The sequence below is a fragment of the Saccoglossus kowalevskii genome, chromosome 10, assembly GCF_978046115.1.
Source record: "Saccoglossus kowalevskii chromosome 10, keSacKowa6.1, whole genome shotgun sequence".
In the NCBI taxonomy this organism is placed as follows: Eukaryota; Metazoa; Hemichordata; class Enteropneusta; family Harrimaniidae; genus Saccoglossus; species Saccoglossus kowalevskii.
Genome location: NC_140650.1, coordinates 10,014,788 through 10,039,262, shown reverse-complemented (window position 1 = coordinate 10,039,262; position 24,475 = coordinate 10,014,788). Strand labels below are relative to the sequence as shown.

Genomic DNA, 24,475 nt, shown 5'->3' with positions numbered 1-24,475 from the left:
GAAATGAGGTTTGGAGATCTAGACAGATGCTACAAGTGCCTCTGGTGTAGATCTGAAGAAATGAGGTTTGGAGATCTAGACAGATGCAACAAGTGCCTCTGGTGTAGATCTGGAGAAATGAGGTTTGGAGATCTAGACAGATGCTACAAGTGCCTCTGGTGTAGATCTGAAGAAATGAGGTTTGGAGATCTAGACAGATGCAACAAGTGCTTCTGGTGTAGATCTGAAGAAATGAGGTTTGGAGATCTAGACAGATGCTACAAATGCCTCTGGTGTAGATCTGGAGAAATGAGGTTTGGAGATCTAGACAGATGCTACAAGTGCTTCTGGTGTAGATCTGAAGAAATGAGGTTTGGAGATCTAGACAGATGCTACAAGTGCTTCTGGTGTAGATCTGAAGAAATGAGGTTTGGAGATCTAGACAGATGCTACAAGTGCCTCTGGTGTAGATCTGAAGAAATGAGGTTTGGAGATCTAGACAGATGCAACAAGTGCCTCTGGTGTAGATCTGAAGAAATGAGGTTTGGAGATCTAGACAGATGCTACAAGTGCCTCTGGTGTAGATCTGAAGAAATGACGTTTGGAGATCTAGACAGATGCTACAAGTGCCTCTGGTGTAGATCTGAAGAAATGAGGTTTGGAGATCTAGACAGATGCTACAAGTGCCTCTGGTGTAGATCTGAAGAAATGAGGTTTGGAGATCTAGACAGATGCTACAAGTGTCTCTGGTGTAGATCTGAAGAAATGAGGTTTGGAGATCTAGACAGCTAATTATGTTGAATGTTTGTTGGTCTCACCTCTCTCCATAAAACAATATAAATTGATAACATTTTGTTACATGCATTTATTTTATTCAGATGAACTTTTTACTGAAAAAAATGTTTGTTGCATGCGATAGGTGTTCAATTCATCCCATTTATTGTTCAGTGAACGGTACCTTTTAAGTTCCACAGAATCAACTAATAATTCAGTGGGGGTAATCAACATACAAGAGCAAAACTTTTCAACAAAATAAACTTTCAGCGTAATTAGGTGTGATCACAGTCCTCTGAAAAAGCAGAACTTTCCTGCCTTTAGATTTATGCAATCATTTTTATTTTACACAACTGACAATATTTCCATCAATTCATATTGCATATTTAAATACCTTACCCCTATGAGCTATGTAAACTTAAGCTGAATTAAATATTAATTTGAATTTAGTGGCCCCACATATTTAAGCCACTGAGCAGTTAAATCTATATTGTGAATACACAGTATTTGAAGTACATTCGCGCACATACAGAACCCAAATTCCTGTTTTTGGACCACCATCTTAATGGGAACTATAAAAATATACAAACAAATTCCCAAATCTGATCCATTCCTTTGGAAAACAATAGCATGGTATTAACCCGTCTCTAAAAAACAATAGCATGGTATTAACCCGTCTCTAAAAAACAATAGCATAGTTTAACCAATCACTAAAAAACAATTGCGATGTTAAGAGCAAAACAGTATATTCACAGGGACAACATCCAGTGATGTTTAAAATCTATTTAAGAAGAAAGGACATTAATTGATCCTCCATATTTAAGATTATTAAATATTATTATATTGAATTAAAACATTTTTTATTCAGTCGATCTGAGACTGCTGCTACCAACGCTGCACCTCTTCCACTACCGTCCTCTGCATGTACAAATTTCACACATGTACTGGGGGAAAGTTCATTGATGGCCACTCTCATGATGTCATGAATTGTTGGATGCTTTAAGTAAAGTGATCCGTCCATGCCAACCGTTGTATTTTTCATTCCTAATTTATCTACCACCGCACCCAATCCAGCCGCTGCCATCCACGCTGCTCGAGTCGATACCACCTGACAAACCATTTTTATAATTCGACAGTCTTCGATGGTTGGTTCAATTATTCCTAATTCTTGAAGAACTTGTTTACAAATTTCATATTTTTCTTCCGCCTCCCTGCAAACAAGTATTAAAGATGATGATATGTTGATTTCTTCAGAAAAGGACATGTAATGGCAATTCAGTTTCCACTAAACAATACAAAGAATTTCTACATTTACACTCAAAACTTGTACATATCAAATACTGAATATACATGTACAGTACTGGGAAGACAAAGAAAAAACACAAAACACCGAAAGAAATTGTTCTTCAAATTATATAATATTTTGTTATAATATATGTTAATACATGTACATTTTTAATATAATAAGAGTTGTAAGTCTCTTACTCTTCTATTTGTGAGATGAACCTCGTCTCAAACCTCGAACGAGTCTGTAGTTCTTTAGAAAGAACTCCGTCAAAGATCAGTTTATGTTCAGCAAGTTGTTTAAGTATAAGTCTGACCACTTCACCAAGATATAGACCAGATATCATTTTCTCAAACCTACAAATGAAAAAAAAAAGAATGAAAGTGCTTGTGGTTGTTGTTGTTTTTTTCGACATTATTTCTGAATAATGAACACCAGCTATCCCCTTTTCACCACCAGACTTTCTCCCCCAAAATTTGTCAGCACTTTTTTCTTGTATTTTTCAATATTTCTGGAAATGAACCCTAATTTTGGATCCAACAGACAAACTTTGAGTCAATTTTCAGTTTTTACTCAGAAAATTTGGCTATTTTTGTCTCAAACTTCTTATAGGAATGTGCAGACAAATGGTTAAGTTGATCAAATTGTATCACAATATACCAATGTAAGTATATTAGAGCTGGGACCAGATTAAACTTCATTCTTAATTTTTGGCAAATCTTGGAAGAGATGGGAATGTTATCAATTTCAGCCTGGAATTCCAGTTGAGTCAGTAACTTATTGAAGGCCGGTATTCCAGTTGAACCAGTAACGTATTTTGGGTCGATATGCCAGCTGAGCAATAAACATATTTCAGGCTGGTAGTTGTACAGTGTGGGTAGCACTGCTACCTGGAAACTGGAAAACTGCCACGTGCACAATGAGCACAGGGCAATATAACCAATATAATATAGCCATTGGTAGACACTGGACACATAAAAACACCAATATAATATAGCCATTGGTAGACACTGGACACATAAAAACACCAATATAATATAGCCATTGGTAGACACTGGACACATAAAAACACCAATATAATATAGTCATTGGTAGACACTGGACACATAAAAACACCAATATAATATAGCCATTGGTAGGCACTGGACACATAAAAACACCAATATAATATAGCCATTGGTAGACACTGGACACATAAAAACACCAATATAATATAGCCATTGGTAGACACTGGACACATAAAAACACTAATATAATATAGCCATTGGTAGACACTGGACACATAAAAACACCAATATAATATAGCCATTGGTAGGCACTGGACACATAAAAACACCAATATAATATAGCCATTGGTAGACACTGGGACACATAAAAACACCAATATAATATAGTCATTGGTAGACACTGGACACATAAAAACACCAATATAATATAGCCATTGGTAGACACTGGGACACATAAAAACACCAATATAATATAGCCATTGGTAGACACTGGACACATAAAAACACCAATATAATATAGCCATTGGTAGACACTGGACACATAAAAACACCAATATAATATAGTCATTGGTAGACACTGGACACATAAAAACACCAATATAATATAGTCATTGGTAGACACTGGACACATAAAAACACCAATATAATATAGCCATTGGTAGACACTGGGACACATACAAATACCAATATAATATAGCCATTGGTAGACACTGGACACATAAAAATACCAATATAATATAGCCATTGGTAGACACTGGACACATAAAAATACCAATATAATATAGCCATTGGTAGACACTGGATACATAAAAACACCAATATAATATAGCCATTGGTAGACACTGGATACATAAAAACACCAATATAATATAGTCATTGGTAGACACTGGACACATAAAAACACCAATATAATATAGCCATTGGTAGACACTGGACACATAAAAATACCAATATAATATAGCCATTGGTAGACACTGGACACATAAAAATACCAATATAATATAGCCATTGGTAGACACTGGACACATAAAAATACCAATATAATATAGCCATTGGTAGACACTGGATACATAAAAACACCAATATAATATAGCCATTGGTAGACACTGGATACATAAAAATACCAATATAATATAGCCATTGGTAGGCACTGGACACATAAAAACACCAATATAATATAGCCATTGGTAGACACTGGACACATAAAAACACCAATATAATATAGCCATTGGTAGACACTGGACACATAAAAACACCAATATAATATAGCCATTGGTAGACACTGGACACATAAAAACACCAATATAATATAGCCATTGGTAGGCACTGGACACATAAAAACACCAATATAATATAGCCATTGGTAGACACTGGACACATAAAAACACCAATATAATATAGCCATTGGTAGACACTGGATACATAAAAACACCAATATAATATAGCCATTGGTAGACACTGGACACATAAAAACACCAATATAATATAGTCATTGGTAGACACTGGACACATAAAAACACCAATATAATATAGTCATTGGTAGACACTGGGACACATAAAAATACCAATATAATATAGTCATTGGTAGACACTGGACACATAAAAACACCAATATAATATAGCCATTGGTAGGCACTGGACACATAAAAACACCAATATAATATAGCCATTGGTAGACACTGGACACATAAAAACACCAATATAATATAGCCATTGGTAGACACTGGATACATAAAAACACCAATATAATATAGCCATTGGTAGACACTGGACACATAAAAACACCAATATAATATAGTCATTGGTAGACACTGGACACATAAAAACACCAATATAATATAGTCATTGGTAGACACTGGACACATAAAAACACCAATATAATATAGTCATTGGTAGACACTGGGACACATAAAAATACCAATATAATATAGCCATTGGTAGACACTGGACACATAAAAACACCAATATAATATAGCCATTGGTAGGCACTGGACACATAAAAACACCAATATAATATAGCCATTGGTAGACACTGGACACATAAAAACACCAATATAATATAGCCATTGGTAGACACTGGATACATAAAAACACCAATATAATATAGCCATTGGTAGACACTGGACACATAAAAACACCAATATAATATAGTCATTGGTAGACACTGGACACATAAAAACACCAATATAATATAGTCATTGGTAGACACTGGGACACATAAAAACACCAATATAATATAGTCATTGGTAGACACTGGACACATAAAAATACCAATATAATATAGTCATTGGTAGACACTGGACACATAAAAACACCAATATAATATAGTCATTGGTAGACACTGGACACATAAAAACACCAATATAATATAGCCATTGGTAGACACTGGACACATAAAAACACCAATATAATATAGCCATTGGTAGACACTGGACACATAAAAACACCAATATAATATAGTCATTGGTAGACACTGGACACATAAAAACACCAATATAATATAGCCATTGGTAGACACTGGACACATAAAAACACCAATATAATATAGTCATTGGTAGACACTGGACACATAAAAACACCAATATAATATAGCCATTGGTAGACACTGGACACATAAAAACACCAATATAATATAGCCATTGGTAGACACTGGACACATAAAAACACCAATATAATATAGGCATTGGTAGACACTGGACACATAAAAACACCAATATAATATAGCCATTGGTAGACACTGGATACATAAAAACACCAATATAATATAGCCATTGGTAGACACTGGGACACATAAAAACACCAATATAATATAGTCATTGGTAGACACTGGACACATAAAAACACCAATATAATGTAGCCATTGGTAGACACTGGACACATAAAAACACCAATATAATATAGTCATTGGTAGACACTGGACACATAAAAACACCAATATAATATAGTCATTGGTAGACACTGGACACATAAAAACACCAATATAATATAGTCATTGGTAGACACTGGACACATAAAAACACCAATATAATATAGTCATTGGTAGACACTGGACACATAAAAACACCAATATAATATAGCCATTGGTAGACACTGGACACATAAAAACACCAATATAATATAGTCATTGGTAGACACTGGACACATAAAAACACCAATATAATATAGCCATTGGTAGACACTGGACACATAAAAACACCAATATAATATAGCCATTGGTAGACACTGGACACATAAAAACACCAATATAATATAGTCATTGGTAGACACTGGACACATAAAAACACCAATATAATATAGCCATTGGTAGACACTGGACACATAAAAACACCAATATAATATAGTCATTGGTAGACACTGGACACATAAAAACACCAATATAATATAGCCATTGGTAGACACTGGACACATAAAAACACCAATATAATATAGCCATTGGTAGACACTGGACACATAAAAACACCAATATAATATAGGCATTGGTAGACACTGGACACATAAAAACACCAATATAATATAGCCATTGGTAGACACTGGATACATAAAAACACCAATATAATATAGCCATTGGTAGACACTGGGACACATAAAAACACCAATATAATATAGCCATTGGTAGACACTGGACACATAAAAACACCAATATAATATAGCCATTGGTAGACACTGGACACATAAAAACACCAATATAATGTAGCCATTGGTAGACACTGGACACATAAAAACACCAATATAATATAGCCATTGGTAGACACTGGGACACATAAAAACACCAATATAATATAGCCATTGGTAGACACTGGGACACATAAAAACACCAATATAATATAGCCATTGGTAGACACTGGACACATAAAAACACCAATCTAAAATTGTTAGAGTGTATTCAACCTATTAAATAAGGTTAACAAACTTATCACGTTTATTTGTTTTAAAAAGTTACATAATTAGTGATTTGGCATTAGTCATAGACTTTTAAAATTTTGTACCCAGTACAAAATACTATTTATGAGAAAACCAGTCTGAAAACATGCAAAGCTAGGTCGTTTCATAGGAATTTGTTTTAAAGCAGTACTGTAGAATACTTTATTTTCACTTGGAATTTATTTTCGCTATTTTCGCTGAAGGGATGATTCTGTGAAAATAAAATCCAGCGAATATACATTTTTTCCTATATTTCACATTAAGCTCATCAAAAATCAGTGAAAATAAATTCCATACAAAACGTCCAAAAAGCCTTTTCAGCGAAAATTAATTCCAGCGAAAATAAAGTATTCCACAGTATTTCATAAAATATATTATATAGTATTTGTTGGAATTCTACAAGTTCAGGACAACCATACAGATCCATATTATAACATTATTTTTTAATGTTATACCCGATTAAGAACTATTGGTGAATGGCTTAAAAGTCGCCATTGTGATGGGTATTTGACAAATTTTGTCTGAAACGGCATGAAATAAAACCATAAAATAAAAGTCACTAAGTATTAATAATAGCCATTTACAAAAAAAATACACTTTACCCATTGAATTAGTCATATAACGTGGCCGTGATGTGTATTATTTCTCACCATCCTCTACCCAACAAAGAGACTCACCCTGTCAAGAAAAAATACTTGCCAACGGGAGAAGTACTGAGAGAAGAAGTGAAGTTATTTAGACAGGGACGCTGCCACTGGGGAAACTATTAGACACGGCCTCAGTGCTACACCACAGACATGGCCTCAGTGCTACACCACAGACACGGCATAAGTGGTGAAACACTGCAATATTTATGAACATCAAAAATGCCCTCATATGAAATACATAATGTAATAGTTAAAGTGCGCATAAACTTAATAATAAAAATAACATAAAAACTTAATAATAATAATTTTTATAATACATTCTGTACCTCTGTCGTCCCTTATTAGGAGTATGATTATCCAATTCTTTGTCCAAATTTGTTCTGTATTCATCAATTGTGCCATCATCACCAAAAGCACCCCATTCAGTGTCAATAATCACCTGCTTAGGCTCCCCATCTTGATCAGCAGTCCATAACTCCACATTATCTAGACTCTCCATATAGCTACAATTACTACCAGTACCTGTCAATAAAACAAATTGTTTTACAATACACAGCAGGAATATTTCCTTCAGAAAGTTATAACAGATTAATACCAATATGAAATCTGAATCCTGTCTCATTTCAAACAATACAATGACATGCTTGGTTACATTTTGCATGGCATTTACATAGGCAGTGATCTGTCCACACCTGAAGAAAAAAATAGTTTGCAGCTTATGATGATACTAAATATTTATATTCTGTGTCCCTTTTAATAAAACAACTTATGGGCATTGTTGTCACATGATATCCCGGGCTAGTGTTGATCAGTGTGTGACATTTCTTATCAAACATTCACATGTTAGTTTATAATAATGTAAACAAAAGACGTCACTGTGCAATGACCCATAGTGAACTAATTACAGCATTCCAGTTGCCCACCAAATGAACTCAAATTTGTTTTGAAAACAAGTCTATTCGATGAGTTTGAGACATATTTCTTTAATTTTCTTTAGTACTACATGTATGTACTATATATGATACATAACTATATAGTACCTAATATAAGACTGACTTGACAATCGGGATATTGATGTGCACATGATACAAGGGCACCTGTCGTGTCATTTACAACGGCAACCAATTCTATATTAGAAACCTACAAACAAAAGATCATAGGATAAATCAAATTGCTCATTTCAAGTGAGAAAATATCAATACTACATTTTGCATTCCCTGGGTTATGTGTGAAATCAAAGGTAAAAACAAGAAAATCAATAGTCATAGCGGTGCTGAAACAGATTTGACAAGCCTATTAATTGCGTATTTCAACACTTGAAAATGTGGTCTACACATCTGATGATAATCAATTTTGATGAAGTAAGTATATCTCAACTTCTCACTTGATTTTTACGGCAGACAACGGCTTTCATGAATACACAAAGATCTTGCAGTGAATTGCTGATTGGAGCAATAACGTACACTTCAGATAAAAAATGAACATTCAGTATTTATGATAATAATATTAATGTATTGTTGTGAATTAGACTCACCTCTTTTCGTTTTAGAGATTCTGATAGAAGTACACCAACATCCTGACTAGCAACACCAGATGCTGAAAAGCCTTTTGTCCATTTAGTGAGAATAGCTAAAATATAATTGATGTACAAAGTTCATGACAACATGGTTGGTCAAAATGAATATTATTGACAATGTACAATTGCAATTGCTACCATGTAGATTCAGATTGGTGGGTTGGCTACCATCTATATTTAGATTGGTTGGTTGGCTACCAAGTAGATTTAGATTGGTGGGTTGGGTACCATCTAGATTTAGATTGGTGGGATGGGTAACATGTAGATTTAGATTGGTGGGTTGGGTAACATGTAGATTTAGATTGGTGGGTTGGCTACCATCTAGATTTAGATACGTGGGTTGGATACCATGTAGATTTAGATTGGTGGGTTGTCAACTATGTAGATGAAGATTGATGGGTTGGCTACCACCTAGATTTAGGATGGTGGGTTGCCCACCATCTAGATTTAGATTGGTGGGTTGGCTACCATCTAGAGATTGGTGGGTTGGCCACCATCTAGATTTAGATTGGTGGGTTAGGTACCATGTAGATTTAGATTGGTGGGTTGGCTACCATGTAGATTTAGATTGGTGGGTTGGCTACCACCTAGATTTAGGATGGTGGGTTGCCCACCATCTAGATTTAGATTGGTGGGTTGGCTACCATCTAGAGATTGGTGGGTTGGCCACCATCTAGATTTAGATTGGTGGGTTAGGTACAATGTAGATTTAGATTGGTGGGTTGGGTACCATGTAGATTTAGATTGGTGGGTTGGCTACCATCTAGATTTAGATTGGTTGGTTGGATACTATGTAGATTTAGATTGGTGGGTTGGCTACCATGTAGATTTAGATTGGTTGGTTGGATACTATGTAGATTTAGATTGGTGGGTTGGCTACCATGTAGATTTAGATTGGTGGGTTGGCTACCATGTAGATTTAGATTGGTGGGTTGGGTACCATGTAGATTTAGATTGGTGGGTTGGCTACCATGTAGATTTAGATTGGTTGGTTGGATACTATGTAGATTTAGATTGGTGGGTTGGCTACCATGTAGATTTAGATTGGTGGGTTGGCTACCATGTAGATTTAGATTGGTGGGTTGTCAACTATGTAGATGAAGATTGATGGGTTGGCTACCACCTAGATTTAGGATGGTGGGTTGCCCACCATCTAGATTTAGATTGGTGGGTTGGCTACCATCTAGAGATTGGTGGGTTGGCCACCATCTAGATTTAGATTGGTGGGTTGGCTACGATGTGGGTTATCAGCCATGTAGATTTAGAATGGTGGGTTGGCTACCATCAAGAGATTGGTGGGTGGCTACCAAGTAGATTTAGATTGGTGGGTTAGGTACCATGTAGATTTAGATTGGTGGGTTGGGTACCATGTAGATTTAGATTGGTTGGTTGGATACTATGTAGATTTAGATTGGTGGGTTGGGTACAATGTAGATTTAGATTGGTGGGTTGGATACCATCTAGATTTAGATTGTTGGGTTGGGTACCATGTAGATTTAGATTGGTGGGTTGGCTACCATGTAAATTTAGATTGGTGGGTTGGCTACCATGTAGATTTAGATTGGTTGATTGGCTACCATGTAGATTTAGATTGGTGGGTTGGCTACCATGTAGATTTAGATTGGTGGGTTGGCTACCATGTAGGTTTAGATTGGTGGGTTGGGTACCATGTAGATTTAGATTTGTGGGTGGGTTGGGTACCATGTAAATTTAGATTGGTGGGTTGACTACCATCTAGATTTAGATTGGTGGGTTAGCTACCATCTAGAGATTGGTGGGTTGGCCACCATCTAGATTTAGATTGGTGGGTTGGGTACCATGTAGATTTAGATTGGTGGGTTGGGTACCATGTAGATTTAGATTGGTGGGTTGGCAACCATCTAGATTTAGATTGGTGGGTTGGCTACCATGTAGATGTAGATTGATGGGATGGGTACCATGTAAATTTAGATTGGTAGGTTGGGTACTATGTAGATTTAGATTGGTTGGTTGGGTACCATGTAAATTTAGATTGGTGGGTTGGCTACCATGTAGATGTAGATTGGTTGGTTGGGTACCATGTAAATTTAGATTGGTGGGTTGGGTACCATCTAGATTTAGATTGGTGGGTTGGGTACCATGTAAATTTAGATTGGTGGGTTGGCTACCATCTAGATTTAGATTGTTGGGTTGGGTACCATCTAGATTTAGATTGATGGGTTGGCACCATCTAAATTTAGATTGGTGGGTTGGTTAACATGTAAATTTAGATTGGTGGGTTGGCTACCATGTAGATGTTGATTGGTGGGATGGGTACCATGTAGATTTAGATTGGTGGGTTGGGTACCATGTAGATTTAGATTGGTGGGTTGGGTACCATGTAAATTTAGATTGGTGGGTTGGCTACCATCTAGATTTAGATTGGTGGGTTGGCTACCATGTAGATGTAGATTGATGGGATGGGTACCATGTAGATTTAGATTGGTGGGATGGGTAACATGTAGATTTAGATTGGTGGGTTGGCTACCATGTATATTTAGATTGGTGGGTTGGGTACCATGTAAATTTAGATTGGTGGGTTGGCTACCATCTAGATTTAGATTGGTGGGTTGGGTACCATCTAGATTTAGATTGGTGGGTTGGGTACCATGTAGATGTAGATTGGTGGGTTGGGTACCATGTAGATTCAGATTGGTGGGTTGGCTACCATCTAAATTTAGATTGGTGGGTTGGGTACCATGTAGATTTAGATTGGTTGGTTGGGTACCATGTAAATTAAGATTGGTAGGTTGGCTACCATCTAGATTTAGATTGGTGGGTTGGCTAGCATCTAAATTTAGATTGTTGGGTTGGGTACCATGTAGATGTAGATTGATGGGATGGGTACCATGTAGATTTAGATTGGTTGGTTGGGTACCATGTAGATTTAGATTGGTTGGTTGGGTACCATGTAAATTTAGATTGGTGGGTTGGCTACCATCTAGATTTAGATTGGTGGGTTGGCTACCATGTAGATTTAGATTGGTGGGTTGGCTACCATATAGATGTCGATTGGTGGGATGGGTACCATGTAGATTTAGATTGGTGGGTTGGGTACCATGTAGATTTAGATTGGTGGGTTGGGTACCATGTAAATTTAGATTGGTGGGTTGGCTACCATCTAGATTTAGATTGATGGGTTGGGTACCATCTAGATTTAGATTGATGGGTTGGTACCATCTAGATTTAGATTGGTGGGTTGGGTACCACGTAGATTCAGATTGGTGGGTTGGGTACCATGTAGATTTAGATTGGTGGGTTGACTACCATGTATATGTAGATTGGTGGGTTGGCTACCATCTAAAGTTAGATTGGTGGGTTGGCTGCCATGTAGATGTTGATTGGTGGGATGGGTACCATGTAAATTTAGATTGGTGGGTTGGCTACCATGTAGATTTAGATTGGTGGGTTGGGCACCATGTAAATTTAGATTGGTGGGTTGGCTACCATGTAGATGTTGATTGGTGGGATGGGTACCATGTAGATTTAGATTGGTGGGTTGGGTACCATGTAAATTTAGATTGGTGGGTTGGCTACCATGTAGATGTAGATTGGTGGGATGGGTACCATCTAGATTTAGATTGGTGGGTTGATTACTATGTAGATTTAGATTGTTGGGTTGGCTACTATGTAGATTTAGATTGGTGGGTTGGCTACCATCTAGATTTAGATTGGTGGGTTGGCTACCATCCAGATCTAGACTACTGGGATGTCTACCATTCACATACTAGGCCATAGACTAACCAACATTGATTAGTTAATGCACATACACTTCATGGTTTCATGCAAATTTTAAATTTTAGAAGAAATAATTCTTACCACATGTGAGACTTAGATGCTGACATGGAAAAGAGAAAGTAAAACCTAAAGGTAGTCTCTCTCCACATAAGTCATGCTCTTTCATAAACTTAACTAAACAGTCAGCAATATAATCAAAGAGCTGAAAAAATAACAAAAACAAAAATACATTTAATTTATTATTATAATAACTATTTGTATTTTGTTTGAAACTCAAATTGGGTTTGTCATAAATGACTAGTGCCTTCAAAACAGAACCATGGTTTCTTACCAGCGTTAAAGGAGACTGCAATAGCAATACACATGACGCCGCCATGTCTGAATCTATTCGTAAAACAGTAACCAAATGGTACTTACTTGTTGCCCAGAACCCTGCATTAAATCATCTCCAAGTTTGTATATATGGCTGTCAGATTCAATGTGTTTACCATCAACAGTGACACACAACACACGGAAATTACTGCCACCTAGGTCCAATGCTAAAAACTTCCCTTTTTCTACAAAAATTTATAATAATTGGAGTTACAAATAATCTTGGAAAATTATGTTCCAGAGTAATCAATAATTTGGAAAATGATTGACAGATCAGTTATTTTAGCCACTCATAATTTTTTTTGTGTAACTTTGAGTACAATATTTATGATGTACTATTATTATTGGATTAATTGCATCTTTAATTGGAGTATACATAAACCAAATAATATACAAGATATTCAATCATGGACACGTCAATTACGCAAGGGTAGCTGCACTACTACTAACAGAGACAATACAGTATCAGTTTTTTGTATTTACGATGGCTGTAAAATATAATAATATAAACAGTTAATAGTTACTATGGAAGTGAAAGTGTTCATTAAAATTTTACAAATCAATTTTCTATTTTTTTAATTACAGGTATTAAAAGACATAACGTACCTATACACTTTTTTAAAAGTAATTTTTCTAAGGGTGCGGCAAAAAATATAATTTCTCATCTCCATAATAGCAATATACATATGTAATATTAAATACATATGATCTTTACAATGATAAGACAATTCAAGTCACTTCAAGAATGTCCGAGATTCAGGTGAAGACGCAGTCACACATGCACAAAGGTCAAAACTTGATGACCTGCTGAAATTTTTTTGTTCATCTCCAAGAAAAGGCCCTGAACATTTATATAAAGTAAAATAATTAACAAATTTAAGTCATATTTGGTAGCAAATGGTAGCAAAAGTCAATGTGCATATGTGGGTCATCCATCATACATGGTATGTGTGTTAAGTTAGATTGTGATCAGTTAAAGCATGACTTTGGAAAAACAAAAGTAATAGTCTCCTATGTCAGACTTCAGCCACAGACAAATGGCAAACATTATATTTATCCCAATTGATTGTACAATGAATGTAATCATGGTGTCGTTGTGTAGGTGACAGTAAAACTGTTATTTGCTTGAAATTTAAAGAACTGATTGTATAAGTCGTGTGGGACACATGACGAACACAACAAAGCATGACAATAACTATTTTATATTATTTTTACTGTTTTAAATTAAATTTCTATATTATAAGGGAAATAAATATGAGTGGTCCCAATAACCATTACTGCACCTTCAATTTATTGTCTACTCCAAACATTTCACAGGTCAAACATGAAATAATAGTGCACAAGCCATGCATGGCACAGTCCCCGTTAGTTATCAAATTTAAGATATATAGTTTTATTTATAGTAATATAGCTGAAATATAACCATGTCAGGAATATGATTTTTTAACATTAAAATGATTGACATTTGTATCTGATCGTCAAACAAGTACTTGTCCATATTGAGAGATATTGCTCTGGAACAGCATTCAAAATCAGCCATTTTGAATACATGTATATAAATATATATAACATGATGTATAATGAATATATAAATTTTGAATATAATCAGTCAAAGCATTTAAAAGATATGGCTCTAGAAGCCCAATCATTAAAACAAAATGGCCGCCAGCCAGCCATTTTGAATCCAATCTGAAAAATAAAATGACGTGCATCAGGAACCTGTAATGTCTAATGTATGTTATAAGTTTGAACAAAATCCATCCATAAGAAAGAAATGCAAGAAATGCTTGATATTTAAGGATTTTTTTAGCACAAAAATAGCCACCATTTGGCCACTTTGAAAAGGATCATCAAACCAATATATCCGTATATCTATGACATGATGCATAATGAATATTTAAAATTTGAACATAATCAGTCAAAACAAGTCTGAGATATGGGTCTAGAAGCCCATCCATTAAAACAAAATGGCCACCAGACAGCCATTTTGAATCTGATCTGAAAAATAAATGATGTGCATCAGAAACCTGTAATGTTTAATACCGTACTCGACCGCGTAAGCGCCCAGGGGCCTCAACTCAGAAAATCACGATTTTTTAGGGGTGGGCGCTTACTCGAGCACCCCCCTCGAAAAAGAGTGCAAATGAAAAATTGATTCATCAAGTGACAGATTACGTCTTTGAGGGAAAATCAAATTACGAAATTAGTTGAGTCGTCGTTGATTTTCACAAGGAAGAAACAAAAATGATCACAATAAATATGCACATTTTATTACAATATTAATTACGTACCACCAGAATTTATGAAATTAAAAACATTTGAGTCTGTTGGAACACAGTCGAAGTCAAAATTGTCATATTATCTCCACTGACGAAGGTGTTGGATCGTACGCAAACTCTCGATGAAAATCACTTTCCGCCATGATGCATTTGCATTTGACCTGCAGCAGCATCCTTTGACCTAATGGGTCAAGTTGGTTATTTACCAATCAGAATGCTGTGTTGCACTGAAGGCAATTCTTCGGAAATTCCCGAAGACTTTCCGGTAACGCAATGCGGAAGTGAATTATCAATGTCGAAGTACGATCTGTTGGAATTTATTTCAGCGAATAAACGACATGGTTTTTCCAAAAAACTAGTAACTAGCCATTTTTGAGAGGTAAACTGAATATGGCATGAAATATTCACCGCATTTTACTTGTATTAACAGGTCATTGTCGAAGCGTAGTTTACGCACGGTTACCATGTTCTACGCATTCGCAACATGTTCACAGCGGTCGATATCCACGCTGTATCATATAAAAACGATTATCAAGATTCGTTACGCAAGACCAAGTTTTAAATTAGTTGCATTTTGAAGGGGTGGGCGCTTTGCCGAATGTGACCACAAATATAAAAATTGCGCAAAAGTGGGGGGTATGCGCTTGCCCGGGCATGGGCGCGGTCGAGTACAGTATATGTACACCAAGTTTGAACGAAATCCATCCATAAATGCCAGAAACGCTTGATATTTGATGAGTTTTTAGCACAAAAATGACCACCATTTGGCCATTTTGAATAGGATCATCAAACCAATATACAGTACTCATTTCGCCGAACCTCCCGCCCGCTTCCGGATTTCGATCGCTTTTTTTTCGCTCGCTTTGTTCAATCCGACCGCGCAATTTCCGCTTTTTTTTCGACCGCGCAAATCTGGAAGTATCCGCTCGCGCAATCGCTCGCTCGCTCGCTCGCCTGACAGCACAACCGCCCGCATTTACAGTTCATTACCTACTGTTTCATGTACAAGTGTATCATTTTTGTTTTTATGATGTTAAAATAAGAATAAATACAATTAGAAATTTATAGAACGACCGTTGAAAAAAATACGGTGGATCACACGGCCATATAAAATTGGTGATAATAATGTACACCATAAACAAGATCGAACCAAACATGTGAAATCAAATACGACACTGACACAGACACAACTAATATGAAATAAAACCATTCTATTGTTGGTGGAGAGCGAAAAATGTCTACTGTAGAGTACGGTATTCGTTGAGTTAAACCGTGTGTAGGGTTGACGGTTGTCATGCACGCATGGTTTGGGTTTAACACGGGTCAATTTGTAGTTATGTTAAAATCCGTGGCACCTATAACAATTGAAGAATATCTGCAGGAATAGTAAGACTGTGAAAAAAACGACTGATCGATTGTTATAGAATGACCGTAGTGTACAATTTGTCAAACAAATACAATACTTGCAAATGTAATGTCGGCCAGCGCCCATCTTACTTGTCCGAAGTTGTCGACACCGACTTCACTGGAGATCGCGTTTTCTAACTAGGCGGCTGGCAAGCGGACTAACACGTTACATAAATCTGTTAAATTACAATTATGGTTTTTATGTTTGCGCCCAATGTCTCGTCATAAAATAAAGGATTCAAATTTTGCAGGGTATTCCGTTTTTTGCGAACTCTGGGCGAAATACTTTCATGAGCTGTACGTAGTTCACTTACAGCCAAAACAAAGTCGGCTTGGACATTAAGTTGTGAGACGCGAAAAAACAAACGCTGCCAGTGATTGATTACGTTCACTGAATAAAAGAACAAAATAAACGCAATCAAAGGCGCCGACCACACGCTTTGAAAATAAATAGAACGCGTTGCTAAGAGGAATCGCATCTGCATCTCGACGACGTCTCCGGTCATGAGCAGGGTTTGCTGCGTCTTAGAAAAATTTAAAGGTAAAAAGGAATCAGTGTCGGGGAACCATTCACAATGTTTGCATGAAAAATCCCACGCGAAAGCGTTTTTTTTTCTTCCTGTTACAAACACTATGATACCTGAATCCCGATTAATTCATAAATATGAATCGGTAAGGGTCAATTTCCTGCAATCCTTCAAGATTAAATTTGCCTCCTAAAATCTTTCTAACGATGAGCTGGAAGATTGCCATAATTGAGTGCCACCATTTCTGTTCTAAGATTTATTCAGTATAATAATACAAATGTTCACCCCAACAGAAGTGGACATACAGTTTTAGCGACCCGAAGAGCTCATTGTCAACCGAGGCGAAGCTCTACGATAAAGACTTTCCGTTCCCAAAAAATAATAAGAAGAAAAAAACTTCTCGTTCCCGACATTACGAAATTCTTTCGTTTTGGGGAAAAAACCTGGAAAAAAAACTGATTTTGACAAAATAATTTAGAAATTGATATTAAGAATAATTCATAACGAAATCTATTTCATATGTACCCATAATTTTTTGTCATAATTACTGATTACACACGAATATTACAGAAATAAATAATTTGCTATATTATCTATATTTGTGCCTTTTATTTGTTTTGAATCGTGACTGAAAGGAGCTAGATGAAATTACAAACTATGTAGTGTGTTCGACAACTCGTGTATGAACAACAATTTTAATAAATATGATTTTACTTGGTAAAATTACTGTATTTTTCTACATAAAAACAAAAGAATTTCACAATGTCTTTGTTATCATAGCGTTGTTGGTAATAGTTGAAAATGATACATCCACGTGAACCTGCTTATATGAGATCGAAGGAGTCTGTTTTCAACAGCCGTATACATCTAACTGCGTCATCGCTAAGTTTCCTTGTGGACCACGAGTTCTGTTCCTTGTTTGCACGTTTTCATGTTCACACAATCGCAGACATTATTTGTAAGGGTGCCCTTTGAAATGGCACATTTTCTCGATGTTTTAGCGAGTACTCCGCGAGTATATGGCTTGTTCTCACATCAGCATAATTTTCCTCGAGTTCACTCATCGCTTTCCCACATGCACTTCTCGTTCTTTGCTGCTAACTTTTTTTGCACTCTAATATGGTGTTGTTTTTGTCTTTCTAAACATCGAGTTTATTTTTGACATTCAACGAGATCGCTTGAATTTTGAATTTGATGACGGTTCGAATTTATCCACTTTTACAGTGATCAACATTGCGTTCGAGTAGTAATTACAAGCCTGATTTACATTTTTCTTGCGGTGTTTTTCGTCAATGTATTAAATATAAGTGCTTTGGGAAATAACATAATTATATTGCGCGAGTGAAAGAATTTGGTGAGACTGTCACAACACGTTTTATTTATTTCCAACGCGCGTGGTCGGCGCCTCTGATTGCGATTATTTTGTATTTTTGTTTTCAAAATGTATCACTGGCTGCGTTTGTTTTGTTTTCCTCAACAAATTAACTGTTCCGAGATCTCTTTCATTTTTCGTCCGGCTGCTGCCAATCCAATAATTCGTCGCCGCATGTACTCAGACAAGCGATTAATCGTCACAATCATTATACTAGTAGTTTAAGTCCAATTGATTTGTAGAAATTCAGCTATGCGATAATTATATGTGCAGTTTTGTTTTGCGCACCCAGACACGAGCAAAAGTTAACCAATAGATTTTCTGAACTACAGCATTCGTATTACTTATGCAAATTGAGTAAGGGTCATAGTGCGAGTTGCGTTCAAAAATAACAAAGTGTCAAATTATTTTGAGCGCCGTTCGGAATAAATTTAGTCAAAATCACACACAGAAACACACACACAACACACAAACACTAGTACTCAATACATATCGCGATTGACCAGTTATATAGCTGCTTGAACTACACACACAAGGACGTAAATATGTAAATACAGGTCACAGTTCGACTTGCGTAGCAAACGTTACAATGTGTCAAGTGATTTGAAGGCGTCTTTGTTCCAAAACAGAGAAGCAATAGGCGTTGTGTTTTGAATCGTCATTAAAACCTAAATTTATTACGAATAAAAACTTAAGTTTATACATACAATGTACGATCATTGTTACTCCAGCGGTCGGCTGGCAAGCGGACGATGTTTCTGAAGCCAGCAGGAGTGAGCGAGCGAACAAAAGCGAGCGAGCGAGCGAACGAGCGAACAAAAGCGAGCGAGCGAGCGAACAAAAGCGAACGCGAGCGAGCGGAAAAAAAGCGGTCGGTTTCCGGTCGGAAAGCAGCGAGCGGTCGGAAATTAAGCGATAAGCGGTCGGAAAAAAAGCGATAAAAGCGGGAGGTTGGGCGGAATGAGTACTGTATCTGTCTATCTATGACATGATGTATGAGTATTTAAAATTTGAACATAATCAGTGAAAGCATGGCAGACATATGGCATGAGAACCACATTCATTAAAAAAAAATGGCCACCAGTCGGCTTTTTGAATCTAATCTGAAAAAAACAAAATTATTTACATCAAGGTCCTATAATGTCTAACGCATATACCAATTTTGAACAAAATCCATCTGTAAACAGCAGAGAAATGCTTGATTTTTATGATTTTTAGCACAAAAATGGCCGCCATTCAGCCATCTTGAATCAGATCGTGAAACAAGTTGACGTGCATATGTATAATATCATGTATGATGTATGTGTGAAGTTTTATTGTGATTGGTCCAGGCATTTTTAAGATACAGGTCCGGATGCACGCACACACGCACTGACACACGGAGGTCAAAACACAAGTCCCCGTTTTCAGACTGCGTCCGAACGGGGACTAATAAAAAGTTAATAGTTACTATGGAAGTGAAAGTGTTCATCAAATTTTTACAAATCAATTTTTGACGCACAGAGGTCAAAACATTAAAATAACACAAAATTTTGATGAGATTTGAATGAAACTGATTTTATAATCCAGTATTTTGTTCAAATTGAAAACATTATAAACCTTTTCAACACCAGACTTTCTGGCACAAATTTGTTGGTTCTTTTTTCTTCTATTCTTCAATATTTCTTAAAATGAACACTAATTTTGGAGCCAACATACAAAATTTGAGTAAATTTTCAGTTTTTACCCAATGCAGAATATAAACAGGACCATTTTGTGCATTTGTGATGCAAAGAGGGAACTGGTATTGAATAGGTTAAACACTGTTTTGAAATCAGCAAAGCCAGTCCAAAGAGAATGATTTCCATGAAGGAAAACAAATTTAAAAAAACAAATCTGAACTACCCGTTTTTTTTTGTTTTTTTTATTAGTGCATATTAGTGTGAGAACACACAATATATTATTTTGGATCTTAATTAAAAACAAGCAGCCTCTCGGCTGAGATAGCTCCGCTGTTAGCAATGTACATTTCAATTAAAGAACAGAAGATATCATTAGAAAATGAACAATATGCATAGTATCAATGCTATGGGACTTGCTGTTTTCAACAAGAATTCAAAAATATAATTTTTCACCATAAACGATTGTGGTTTTTAACAAGAAGTCGAAAATATCACTTTTTACAAAAATGACAAAAATATTCATCAAAATTAGAGAATTGAAGATATCATCATGAAATGAACAAATTTGAGAGTGGTCCACATGTAGTACATATATATGTAATATCAAAGCAATTGGACTTGCGCTTTTTAACAAGAAGTTGAAAATATCACTTTTTACCAAAAATGACAAAAATATTCACCAAAATTAGAAAATTAAAGATATCATTACAAAATGAACAACTCTGAGAGAGGTCCACATGTAGTACCTATATATGTAATATCAAAGCAATTGGACTTGCGGTTTTTAACAAGAAGTTTAAAATATCACTTTTTACCAAAAATGACAAAAATATTCACCAAAATTAGAGAATTAAAGATATCATTACAAAATGAACAAATCTGAGAGAGGACCACATGTAGTATCTATATACGTAATATCAAAGCAATTGGACTTGCGGTTTTTAACAAGAAGTCGAAAATATAATTTTTTACCAAAAATGACAAAAATATTCACCAAAATTAGAGAATTGATGATATCATTACAAAATGAACAAATCTGAGAGAGGTCCACATGTAGTACCTATATATGTAATATCAAAGCAATTGGACTTGCGGTTTTTAACAAGAAGTTGAAAATATCACTTTACCAAAAATGACAAAAATATTCACCAAAATTAGAGAATTGAAGATATCATTACAAAATGAACAAATCTGAGAGAGGTCCACATGTAGTACCTATATATGTAATATCAAAGCAATTGGACTTGCGGTTTTTAACAAGAAGTCGAAAATTTAATTTTTTACCAAAAATGACAAAAATATTCACCAAAATTAGAGAATTGAAGATATCATCATGAAATGAACAAATCTGAGAGAGGTCTACCCAAGGTACATATACACCAAGTATCAAAGCATTCAGGCTTGTAGTTTTCAAGAAGAAGTCGAAAAAGTAAAACATTGACACGGACGACGGACGACGGACGACGACGACGGACGACGACGACGGACAATCACTCATATGATAAGCTCCGCTCGACAAAGTCGACAGCGGAGCTAAAAATCATTATTTTAGGCATAATTACTGTGTTATGACACTTTAAATACACATCTTACATCTATACTCAAGTACAACGAATACCATTGTAAACACTTACCTGTACCATTCGGTGTAGCCCTCACATGGGTTGGAAACATTTTCACACTGGCTTTACTATTAGTATCTTTACAAAGTCCTTTAATTAATTCTTTTGATAAACATGATTTGATATTTTTATAGTCATCTAATGTCAGCCTGAAAGGCTTCAAAATGGACTCCACCTGCATAATAAATCAAATGTGACTTTAATTTCCTCACATCACACCATATACCAGTAATAGTATGAGCAGTGATTAGCTACCGTACACCTTTATCTTGTTTATTTTTAACAGCTAAAATGAGTTGGACAATATCTAACACCTGAAATATACAACACATTGATTTCACTAAATTTCTGGGTTTCAATAATTTTGATTTTATACTGTGATTTTTAGTTCAATTTAAGTAATTTGTTAAAATAATGCAACACAACGTAATAGATACTGCACTAGACTAGATGCCGCCTATTATCGTGAGACTTTGTGGTCTACGTGTTTATGTTAGGATTCAACATGCCATTCTTGAATGCACAGGGAAGGAGAATGGCTAGATTCCAGGGTAATACTGCACATACATATCTATCTGAAATAACCATACTATGATAAAACAAGATAACAGCTGGTAAGTGGGTGGATTTTGCAAGTTAGGTCATCACCATAGTAACATGAAAGATATCTCAATACTGATAGATATCTCAAATCCATCTTTCAATCTTGTGACAACATAAAAAAAAAGCTGTATCCCTCATAGTGAGGCTATTGATAGCGAGGGTATCGAGAACGCAGCGAGAAAACAGATAGAGCTAGCTATGTATAAGTATTGTAAAAAGTGTAAAAATGAATTAACCACGAGCCCCCTATTTTTCAAATGGCAAACCCTTACAGACATCCCAAAGTTTTCTATAGTTTTCTAGTTTATCAATATTTGAAATAGAAAAAAAAACTTTCAAAATTTATCTTGAACCTGTTATCACATTTTCGTTAATTAATTGTCTCAATGTGTCAAGATATAAACAGACAGCAAAAATGATAATTAAAGAAGTGAATGAACTGTACTTCATGTAATTATTTTTAAATTGAAGATGAATATAATCTATTAATAATTTTTCTATTTTTTAAGGATCTTTGAAATGCTGCCTTCAATATTGATGAGTTTTGATGAAGATGGTTGACAGTCACGTAGTACTAAAATTTATGGCGACTTATCTGTATCATATTCATTGAAAAGAAGATATAATAATATTATAAGGTTATTACGAAGATACCTCAAAATATGCACGAAGACAGTACAGCTGCAGTATAGATCGACCCGCAGCAGAGGTCGATGTGACAGCCTACTGTCTGAGAGCATACATTGAGGTATCTGCGTAATAACCTTATTATTATACATCTTTTCCTTCAAAGGATACATCATGGGGAATGCCGAAATCTAAAAAGTTGAGACTTGCATGGTACAGTTGAGTACAATACAATACACTAGCTACTATTGCTAAGAAGTGAAAAATACTGGTTTTTACCAAAACCTTGCGTGATTTTTACTACATATTTTATTTATTTGTTCATGCAATCTGTATTTTTGGGTCACAAGCCTTTGACAACAATAAAGACCTGATGACATATAGATATCCCAAAGCAAGGTCACTGTAAATGACAATAACATTTGCATTTATTCGATAACTTGTTTAATATTAAATCAACAATTGCAGCAATGTGTACTATTACTAGCTAGATTTTGGCTTCAAAGTTTAAAATTATTTCATTTAAAAAACACAATTTTAAGAATTGAATAGCAAATAAATGATTGTATGCATATGAACCGTATCTATAATTTATACGATGTGCCGCATAAGTGACTCGTGTCACACGTGGCAATGTGCTCCCGTTCAGTAACACACATGTACCGACAGGGGTTGTCGGAATGGCTGAATGGATAGATGTCACTCGTTTTTTAATCGGCTTAATTAACGTACCTGTATTTTTATAATTGTAGAAATTATACAACCGTCTTCGCTACGATACCGGTATGTAAATTATATGTAAAACATCAGATGACAAAACTAGCACTACAACAGGCGATCCGACGTTCATTTGTCATTGTAGCATTATATTTTCACTTACCGTGACGTTGGAACAGGACATCATGAAAGACGGTTCGACACCGAACAGAATATCCCGTTAAAACTAAGGGGTGTTGACTGGGATGTACGAGGGCTGTCCTCGGTCATGTGATAGTTACAACTTCAATGACTGTGGCCGTGGATACAATGATGGAGACTAACGGGCATAATTATAGCGTAG

The 24,475-nt window shown here is 35.7% G+C and overlaps 1 protein-coding gene across 1 annotated transcript; it reads right to left on the bottom strand.

Annotated features, from left to right (window-relative positions):
• Nucleotides 1–829: 829 nt before the first annotated feature.
• LOC102807062 (hexokinase-1-like) lies at nt 830–24,475 on the bottom strand. Its single transcript, XM_085504225.1, has 9 exons — nt 24,296–24,475; nt 22,198–22,360; nt 13,363–13,502; nt 13,027–13,147; nt 9,148–9,242; nt 8,654–8,753; nt 7,940–8,135; nt 2,239–2,394; nt 830–1,964 (listed from the first exon to the last, which is right to left on the bottom strand). The coding sequence occupies exons 1-9, from the start codon at nt 24,317–24,319 to the stop codon at nt 1,592–1,594; spliced, it is 1,368 nt and encodes a 455-aa protein (XP_085360351.1). The 5' UTR covers nt 24,320–24,475; the 3' UTR covers nt 830–1,591.

What these genes read in the sequence shown, in the direction of transcription:
- LOC102807062 (XM_085504225.1), bottom strand. Translation starts at nt 24,319, where the DNA reads ATGATGTCCTGTTCCAACGTCACG. An exon ending in TGTCCTGTTCCAACGTCACG is followed by an intron (nt 22,361 to 24,295) that starts GTAAGTGAAAAT and finishes TTTATTATGCAG; the next exon opens with GTGGAGTCCATTTTGAAGCC. An exon ending in GCATCTAAGTCTCACATGTG is followed by an intron (nt 9,243 to 13,026) that starts GTAAGAATTATT and finishes ATTATATTTTAG; the next exon opens with CTATTCTCACTAAATGGACA.